The sequence below is a fragment of the Cyprinus carpio genome, chromosome A2 (genome assembly GCF_018340385.1).
Source record: "Cyprinus carpio isolate SPL01 chromosome A2, ASM1834038v1, whole genome shotgun sequence".
Classification (NCBI taxonomy): domain Eukaryota; kingdom Metazoa; phylum Chordata; class Actinopteri; order Cypriniformes; family Cyprinidae; genus Cyprinus; species Cyprinus carpio.
Genome location: NC_056573.1, coordinates 14,595,708 through 14,605,459, shown reverse-complemented (window position 1 = coordinate 14,605,459; position 9,752 = coordinate 14,595,708). Strand labels below are relative to the sequence as shown.

At 38.6% G+C, this 9,752-nt stretch overlaps 1 protein-coding gene across 1 annotated transcript; it reads left to right on the top strand.

Annotated features, from left to right (window-relative positions):
- LOC109111665 (transient receptor potential cation channel subfamily A member 1-like) lies at nucleotides 1–9,643 on the top strand. The gene is made up of 27 exons (XM_042774555.1): nucleotides 1–1,111; nucleotides 1,524–1,674; nucleotides 1,798–1,973; nucleotides 2,099–2,206; nucleotides 2,276–2,384; nucleotides 2,490–2,635; nucleotides 2,711–2,847; nucleotides 2,940–2,988; nucleotides 3,090–3,189; nucleotides 3,418–3,518; nucleotides 3,806–3,975; nucleotides 4,116–4,280; nucleotides 4,392–4,506; nucleotides 4,784–4,950; nucleotides 5,029–5,119; nucleotides 5,205–5,264; nucleotides 5,334–5,432; nucleotides 5,511–5,581; nucleotides 5,660–5,813; nucleotides 6,077–6,166; nucleotides 7,670–7,839; nucleotides 7,944–8,073; nucleotides 8,207–8,389; nucleotides 8,481–8,549; nucleotides 8,644–8,748; nucleotides 8,948–9,057; nucleotides 9,393–9,643. Exons 1-27 carry the CDS (start codon nucleotides 989–991, stop codon nucleotides 9,607–9,609), a joined length of 3,366 nt encoding a protein of 1,121 aa, XP_042630489.1. The 5' UTR covers nucleotides 1–988; the 3' UTR covers nucleotides 9,610–9,643.
- Nucleotides 9,644–9,752: the final 109 nt, after the last annotated feature.

The following is a 9,752-nucleotide window of genomic DNA, read 5'->3' as shown; positions in this document are numbered from 1 at the left end:
TTTGTGCTATGAAATTGAAGACAAAATCTATTGTCTAGTGTCTCTAAGTAAAGCAAACATCTACATGTTACTAAACATCACATGCTAATAATTAGTTTAGACATGAGCTGTTTGCTTTATCAACAAAAGTAATCCTCACATGATTTGGTGGTTCTGCTCCAAATTACATGATTGCAATGACTGTAAGTCTATTATGGATTTAACCACATGCTACTTAGTTTAGTTTTTTGTCATATTTTGTATGGAGATACAACAATACTTTAAAACTTTGCTATTGCCAGGCTTCAGTTGTACTGCTCATAAATAATGATCTTCATGAGCAGTAATGACCCATGAACATAATCAGGGGTCTATGCCTCTGTAGTACTCACAGGAAATGATCGTAGACCTAAAATGGACCACTCTGATGGTAATATGTAACCTTTCAACTCCTAAATCCTTCATTGATATTTACAAATCTCCCAAGTAATGCTTTATTTATTGAATTACCTGAGAAAAAAGATGGATGATGTCAATAAAATACAATTAACATGAATTAAACAGAATCACAATTATATCATTTCATACATAAAACCTCATAATGTAATGTAGCTTGTGGAACTTGATTCTCAGAATCCATAAACTTACATATTTGCTCTTTTCTAAGTGCACCCGTAAGTCTCATTAGGAACGAGCTGGCTGCATCAGAAAAATAGCAAAGGCTCTATTGCACTCTCTCTCTTAGTAAAGCAGTGTAATCTGATAACCAGGACACATCTAACCACACTATAAAAACCCACTCACTGATAGCAAAAAAGCCGCACACAAGCCAATACATAGGAGATTCCAAATGGGTAAGAATGGGCCTCTTAAACTTTTTCTTCTCTTGTTTGTGTGTTGTTTATCTGATGCTCTGATCTGTTGAAACTTGTATTTTGGAAAAGTTAATATCATGGGACGTAACAATAAATGACATTTTCTCTTGTTTTTCATATAGTTTACTTGCAGGATGACTAAAGAATGTGCAGAAATGACAAACATCTCCAAAACTGAGTCAAAATCTAGACAACAGTCATACGACAGTGCAATGGATGGAGACGAGAGCAACCAGATATCTGCAAACGTATTTGAGGTACTCATCTTATCTAAATTCACTAATTTATTCAGGAATATGCATATACACTACCGCTCAAAAGTTTGGGATCAGCAAGATTTTGAAAGTTTGATGGCAAAACTCCAGTGTCACGTGATCCTTCAGAAATCCTTCTAATATGCTTATTTGTTGCTCAAGAAACATTTCTTACTATCAATGTTGAAAACAAGTGTGCTGCTTAATATTTTTGTGGAAACAATCATATTTATTCAATTTAATGTGTCCTTTCTAAATAAAAGGACTCATTTCATAAAATGCAATACAAAATATAAACTTTTCAGAGAGAGAACATTCTGTGCCATGCCTTTCAGTTTCCCGTGTCTGATAGTACTGTGAGATGACAGCTTGTACAGGTGGTCTAACGTTCCTCATGACTGAATTTTAAACGCAGTGGACTAAGCAAGGAAATGTAGTCGCTCTGGAGAAGCACACCAGGTACCTGGACATACGTGACAACATCGGTGCCAGCCCAATGCACTACGCTGCATCCATGGGACACTTTCGCATCATCAGACTAATAGTGCAGATCACTGGACAACAAGGTAATAGAACCACACTTTTAGACATTTATTTTAGTTTGAATCAATGACAAAATACGAATGTAAAATATTGCTGTAAAGAAGCAAAACTAAACTAAAATAAAAATCTCATTTTTGACACTGCAGAGCTCAGTGCCAGGGATGAGGAGGGGAATACACCTCTTCACTGGGCTGTGCAGAAGGACCAGCCAGGAAGCTGCTCTGTGCTTCTGACTCTGGGAGCAGATCCTAACATCCTAAACAACAGCCAGCAGTCACCGCTACATATGGCAGTCAGCATGGGTAAAAATTTTGTGTTAGAGGTAAGTCAGCTTGCTCACAGCATCATATAGTATTATATTATTGTCCATAGTTGTGTTTTTCATTGGAAGCAATATATTTAGCCTCTCAATGTAGATAACATCATTAAACTTTTGGTTTTAAATAGCAACTTGTCTCGCATAAACAAACTGACGTGAACCTGGAAGGGGACTTGGGAAACACCCCTGTCATTTTAGCTGCTTCTTTGGACAACCATGAGGCTCTGGTCATACTGGTAAGTTGGTTTGAAATATTCTCTGTTTTTTTGATGATTATAACAATATAATCATTGTCTCTCTTCCAGTACAAACATGGTGCAAAGTTCTGCCGTCAGAACAAGCTAGGTCATTTTGCAATTCATGCTGCTGCTTTTGCTGGAGCTAAGAAATCATTGGAGGTCATTCTTCTGAAAGGTGAGATTTTGTATCACCTAACCAACTGTGTATTCTGAGCCTGAAATATTATATTAGTGCTCTGAGCCTAAAAACCAAGTGTCTTTTGTTTCTTATTTTTCACAGGAGAAGAAGTTGGTCTGTCGATTGACACCCATATAAACTATGTGGATAAATCTTGCAGTAGTCCACTTCACCTGGCAGTACGTGGAGGAAATCTTGACATCATTAAACTCTGCATTGCATATGGAGCGAAAATTGAACAGCAGCAGGTAATGGAGGATTTTGTCCTAAAATAGACACCAACAGACAATGTCTAATCCGGTACTTTTGTTTTCCTTTTACAGTGTGATAAATCCACTGCTCTCCACTTTGCATGTAGTCAAGGTGCCATTGAGGTTGTTAAAGTCATGCTCACGGCTTACCATAAAGTGTGTGACCTTATCAACATCACGGATGGGGCCAACCAGACACCTCTACATAAGTACTTAGACTTTACCCACTAAACCTGACTAAACGAAACTAAACAAACCAACATATCTGAGAAATCTCTCCTTGTTTATTTTCCATTTGCAGAGCAGCGATTTTTGATCATTTTGAACTCTCTGAGTACCTTATATCACAGGTATGACAACTGCAGTTGTTTGGAAGCGAAATAACTATGCTTGTAAAATGAAACATGATATTCTGACAATTACCGTAAATCTGGATAATTTTGTTCCACAGGGTGCTGACATTGATTTTGTTGACTGCAAAGGCCATTCTCCACTTCTTCTGGCAACGAGTTGTGGAGCATGGAGAACTGTCAGTCTGCTCCTCTCCCATGGTAACCTTAATAAATGAGCATCAATAATAATAGATCATTCTAATTTATAATAATTTTTTTATTATTATTTTGACTGCTGTTACCCGGATGAGCCTGTGTTATTAGCTTTAACAGGTTGTTATCAAAGGATAACATACCTCGGAATGTCACGACTGACCAATCAGAATCAAGTATTCCACAGAGCCGTGTAATAAATAACACTAACAAACTGATCTATTTGTTTTGTAGGAGCTGATCTGAAGAAAAAAGACAAATCTGGATGCAACTTCTTGCATCTGGCCATCTTGCAGCCCAGGGGTCTGAAAAACCTGCCCACAGAGGTACTGCAGGTAAACCGTACAGGGTTTTAAGAGACCGTGCCCATGCTTAACTGAATAACTCATTCTCACGTCTTCCTTAGAGATCCTAAACTTAAGCCACTGCTGCCCTCTACTGTTAGTGCCACTAAAAAGAGTTGATTGAAGTCTCTTTTGGTTTATCCACAGCACGAGAGTTGCTTAACTGAATAACTCATTCTCACGTCTTCCTTAGAGATCCTAAACTTAAGCCACTGCTGCCCTCTACTGTTAGTGCCACTAAAAAGAGTTGATTGAAGTCTCTTTTGGTTTATCCACAGCACGAGAGTGTGAGAGAGCTTCTCAATGATGAGGATACTGAGGGCTGTACTCCTCTCCATTACGCCTGTAGACTGGGAATACCAGAGTCTGTGAAGAACATGCTGGGATTGGAGGTCTCGCTGGACCAAAAGTCCAAACAGAAGAAATCTGCACTTCATTTTGCGGCCGAGTGAGTCTTACTGTGAAGATTCGGAAATGGCAATAAGAAAACAGAAAAGAGAATTTGCATTTACCTGTCTTCTCAACAAACTGTAGGAAAGCTGCAAATACATATTGTAGTAATGTGCATTATTTTTTGTTTCTGATGAGATATGGGAGGATCAACACATGCCACAGGCTTTTGGAGATGGTGACTGACACCAGAATGCTGAATGAGGGGGATGAGAAAGGACTTACTCCACTGCATCTGGCTTCTCGTGGAGGTCACGTTAAAGTAGTCGAGCTTCTCCTACGCAAGGGGGCGCTGTTTCACAGGTACAAGTGCATGCACAATTCACTTTTTGGTCAAATCAAATTCGAGAACCATGAAGCTATTGAGCAAAGTCAAATTTTCATGCATACTTTATTTATATGCTTTATGTTTAGTGACTATAGAGGATGGTCATGCCTTCATCATGCTGCATCTGAAGGATACACACAGACCATGGACACTTTGCTGACATCTAACATCAAACTTTTAAACAAAACTGATGGAGATGGGGTAGTTTGCCTAATTTGTTAAAACATTTCTGACACAACTTGGTCACAGCAACTGTTTATATATATATAAAGAAATTAACACTTATTGAGCAAGGATGCATTAAACTGATTAAATGTGGTTGTATATATATATATATATATATATATATATTTCTGAAGCTTTGCCATCACAGGAATTAATTACATTTGAAAATATATTAAAAATAAAAAGTTATTTAAAATTGTACACTTAGGCTACAGAAAATGATCGTGGTGCTCTGAATATTGATCTCTTTTAGAACACAGCTTTGCATCTGGCTGCTAGAGCAGGTCATGTGGCAGCAGTAAGACTGCTGTTATACAGAGGGGCCAAGATCATCCTCAACAAGAATGATGCCTCTTTCTTGCATGAGGCCGTACATAACGGGAGGAAGGAGGTCACCAACACTGTAATCGAGAGCGACAGGTCAGCTTGGCCAATTTCTAGAAATGTTTGAAATGTGTTTCCCAGTTTCTTCATTTATCTCATCTTTGTTGAATACAGATGTGAAGAGGTGATGACAACGTACAAACCAAACTCATCAAAACGTTGCATTGTCATGGACATGATTGAGTTTCTTCCAGACTCCTTTAAAGTGAGTTTTTACTGCTGCTGACAAGCCTGACACGTAAATTAAAGGTTTAACACTCTAACCAGCAGGGCATTGTATATTTCCCCAGCATCTTCTAGACACTTGCATAAAGGAATCAGAGGAAGATGTTAACAGCACCAATTACTATGTAAGTTTCCTTTTGTACTAGATGCATAAAGTAACATCCTCTTCAGCTAACACTTTGTGTGTTCTCCAGATTGAGTACAATTTCAGGTGGCTTCAGCATCCACTGCAAAACCTTAAAAAGACAGGCATGGAAAAAGACAACACCTACAAACCTCTCAGTGCACTGAATGTTGGTACTTTACAAAAACTATGTTATAGCTGTGTTAATTGTGAATGGCCACGTTCAGAAAATGTGTCTCCGCTACAGGCTATGGTGAATTTTAATCGTGTCAGTTTGCTGACACATCCAGTCTGCAAGAAATATTTGGAGATGAAATGGTGAGTTATACAGCTGAAACCTGAATCTTACATTTTGATGTCTCAGCATCCTGAGCTAAATAACGTTTTGTTCTACAGGAATGCCTATGGGGTCAAAGCACATCTGCTCAATATGACGGTGTATGCGCTGGGGGTGTTTCCTCTAACATATCTCATTGTGAATCTGAAGCCCACACTGGTCACTGCAAGGAATGTCACATCAGTCAACATGGTCTGCACGTCCCTGTACAAGGTACATTAAGCAGGGTTCCTCAGATCCGGTCCTGGAGGCCCACTGCCTTGCAGAGTTTAGCTCAAACCCTGATCAAACTCACCTGTGATTTTCTAGGGATTCTGAAGACTTTGATGAGCTTGCTCAGGTGTGTTTGAATAGGGTTGGAGCTAAACTCTGCAAGGCATTGGCCCCCCAGGGCAAGATTTGAGGAACCTGTACTAAAGCAATGCATCAAGAAAGACAAAGAAAAAAACTATGATGCAACTTCTCTTTCTATACAGCAATCCTATATAATCACAGCATGTATGTTCCTGGTTCTTGCAATGAATATGTATGCAGTTGGGAAAGAGATCCTGCAAATAATTCAACAGGTTTGTATACACTGCACTTTATATTTCAAGCCTTACCTGTATGTAGTCAAATAAGCAAGCAAGCAAGCAAATGAATGAACGGTCTAATGGGAATGTTTGATATGTAGAGTTAATACTGATCAAACCAATAACTGCATGGAACTGATTTGATTTGTATATTATAGGTCTATTTTCTGAAAATTATGACCCCGCGCAAAGATGTTCTTAAAGGGATACTCCACCCCAAAATGAAAATTTTGTCATTAATCACTTAGCCCCATGTCGTTCCAAACCCGTAAAAGCTCTGTTCGTCTTTGGAACACGGATGAAAACTTGAACTTTGGATGAAAACCGGGAGGCCTGTGACTGTCCCATAGACTGCCAAGTAAATAACAGTGTCAAGGTATGAAAGACATCATCAGAATAATCCATCAGAATTTGTGAATCCATCTGCCATCAGTGTACATAACTGTAACGTTATGATGCGACGAGAATACTATAAGAAAACAAAAATAAGGACTTTATTCAACAATTCCTGTCAACAGTCACCGTATGCTGCGTATGCTCTTCTGTATCATCCGCACCACAAGGATGCACTGTTTTCTTTCAAATCAAAGCTAAATACATGTAGAAACAGCACATCCTTGTGGCGCGGCTGATACAGAAGAGCATACACAGCATACGGTGATATGGAGAGACACAGAGGAGACTGTTGACAAAGGAATTGTTGAATAAAGTCATTGGTTTCTTCGTTTACAAAAAGTATTCTCGTTGCTTCATAAAATTACGGTTAAACCACTGATGGCAGATGGAGTATTCTGACGACGACTTTCATACCTTTTATGGACCTTGACACTGTTATTTATTTGGCAGTCTATGGGACAGTCACAGGCCTCCCGGTTTTCATCCAAAATATCTTAAATTGTGTACCGATGACCAACAAAGCTTTCACGGGTTTGGAATGACATGGGGTTAAGTGATTAATGACAAAATTTTCATTTTGGGGTGGAGTATCCCTTTAATTAATAACACGTTATAATCTCACCGATCACCAACACAACATAAATGGTCAATAATGTGCACAAGACACAATTATAAACATTTAAACATGGAATTTATCTAACATTTACTAACCCTTTGCATAGAAGAACTCCATTATGGTAAAATTAAGTTATCCCTCAAGTTTAGTCAAGGTGTGTTTTGTCAAGTTTACATGTTTTGAGATTCATAATAATCTAGATTTCATTCATATTTTGGCAAGATGTGAAAGTTTCTTTTAATTTCTCTAGCAATTTTCTAACTGGTCAGTTGAGTAACGAGAAGAGTGACACGCCTAGGCTACAGTGTAATAATGATACTAATAACGATGATGATAATGCAAAAAGTTAAATATAATATAATTTTGAGGATGCTCATCTTCTTAATTGACTCCTCTGACAGCCTCACGACTTTATGAGCTTGAAAAGTTCTGCAAGTTAAAGTACTGTAAGCTTAATCATTTAAACTGTGTCTTGCCTTTGCAAGCGGGTGCATTATTTGCGGGATCTGTCTAACTACATGGACTGGGGCGCTGCGATCTGTTCTCTGGTGTTCGTGGTGCCGCTACTGCTAAACGTGAAGAGTTCCTGGCACTGGCAGGCTGGAGCACTGGCAGCTTTGGCCTCCTGGCTGAATCTCCTCCTCTATCTCCAGCGGTATTGGCCTGCAAGAATCACTAATACATCCACAGAGCAGAATTATTTAACAGAAGTATTTCATACAATCTTCAAGGACTTATCTGTATCTCTCATGTCTTTAGGTTTGAACGGATCGGTATTTATGTGGTAATGTTTCGGGAGATCTCACGGACACTGCTGAGCATTATTTTGCTGTTCTTTTACTTGATATTGGGATTTGCATTGGCCTTCTATGCCTTGATGATCGAACAGGTGTGTATATCAGTGTTACTAAATGATTATTAAACTTAATATAGATTAATATTACAAGTTGTGGACATGTTGGAACACTAGCCTGAATGTTTAGTTTTATTGGTTGAGTTTAATATATGAATTAATTTTGCAGCAACATTTCGGGAGGATGTTCCTGTCACTGCTGCAGACCTTTGTCATGATGGTAGGAGAAATCAACTACCAGGAGAATTTCTTGAAACCCTTCCTGCAAGGAGACCTTCCTTTCCCCCTTTTGACATTGGCAATCTTCGTTTGGTTTGTCTTACTTGTGCCTATTCTTCTCATGAACCTTCTGGTAAGTCCTAAAGAAAGCAGGCTCTGAATTAAATATTTTAAAAAGTCCACTTTGCCAGATTACATATCAAACTCATGTATTTTGAGCTTAGATTGGTTTGGCTGTCGGTGACATAGCAGAGGTTCAGACAAATGCATGTTTAAAGAGGATTGCAATGCAGGTAATTCAACACCAGCACACTAATACTGTGTCCTTATAATAAGAATACTTTTTTTCCCCTAAAAACAACGATTTGTTGTCATTCTACTCCACAGATTGAACTTCACACTAATCTGGAGGAGAGGCTTCCCTATTGGTTTATGAAACGGGTGGACCAGGTCACCATCAAAGAATTCCCAAACAGATGCTTCAATGGAAAGGTCAGACAGCACAATAATGATAAGATAATGTTCATGTTTCAAAGGGCAAACCAACTTTGATAATTGTGTGGTATATGGTAAAACAATGCATGATTTCAAATAACAGCAGCAAACTCCTACATATAAAGCATTTTCAAAGAAAAAAAATGCATTTACTTTCCATCACTTGTAAAGTTAGATTTAATGTGTTTGTGAACAGAAAAGATGGGTTTTCTGTTGGAACGAGGTGAGGAAGTCCAGGACCCGTCTCAGTCCTACCATCTACCAGTTAACTCCACTGGAACGGGAGCTAACCAAACAGAAATACAGGTAACAGCAATCTGACGCAAAACTTCATTAGCCAAATTTAAGTGCATCAATTCCTGAATTAAACCCAATATACCTTAGCCAGGGTAGAGCCATATTTAATTCTTGACAGGAATAAAATCTAAGCTGTAAGGGATGCAAGTAGTGCATTCAGTAAAATGTACTGTTGTTTAACAACATATTGATTGTTCAGCTGATTAAACTTTTTTTTTAATGAGAAAAGCTTTCAGTAGACAAAGTTTTGAAAGTTGTGAGTAAAGACTAAGTCTATCCTCATTTTCATCTATGTTTAATTTAACATGGCATCTAACCTGTCCATGTGCTGTGAATCTTCTCAGGATGAAGGAGATGTCAGAGTCCATGGAAAAGCAACACAACCTGCTAAAGCTTATAGTGCAGAAGATGGAGATCAGCTCAGAGGCAGAGGAACATGACGGACCCCCAGTCTTTCAAGAACTGAAAGAGAAACTCCTCAGTAGGAGCAAATGGGGTCCACTGCTCAGAGCAGTGACCGCCAGAAAGAAGGGAGTCTGCAAATTCATGAAAACGTCATGAACAAGCCATTGTTTTAACAGAGTTGTTGTATTTACTCATAAACTGTGATGATGTGGCTAATATTTCTCAGTATGACCTTGCTTCTGTACAACAACCAAGGCTGAAACCAAATACCAAGCATCTAGCATTGTGTCTATAAGTAA

Coding starts and splice junctions, on each gene's coding strand:
- LOC109111665 (XM_042774555.1), top strand. CDS start 989: ATGACTAAAGAATGTGCAGAAATGACAAACATCTCCAAAACTGAGTCA. Junction 3,976..4,115: donor GCACTTCATTTTGCGGCCGA/GTGAGTCTTACT, acceptor GTTTCTGATGAG/ATATGGGAGGATCAACACAT. Junction 5,265..5,333: donor TTAACAGCACCAATTACTAT/GTAAGTTTCCTT, acceptor TGTGTTCTCCAG/ATTGAGTACAATTTCAGGTG.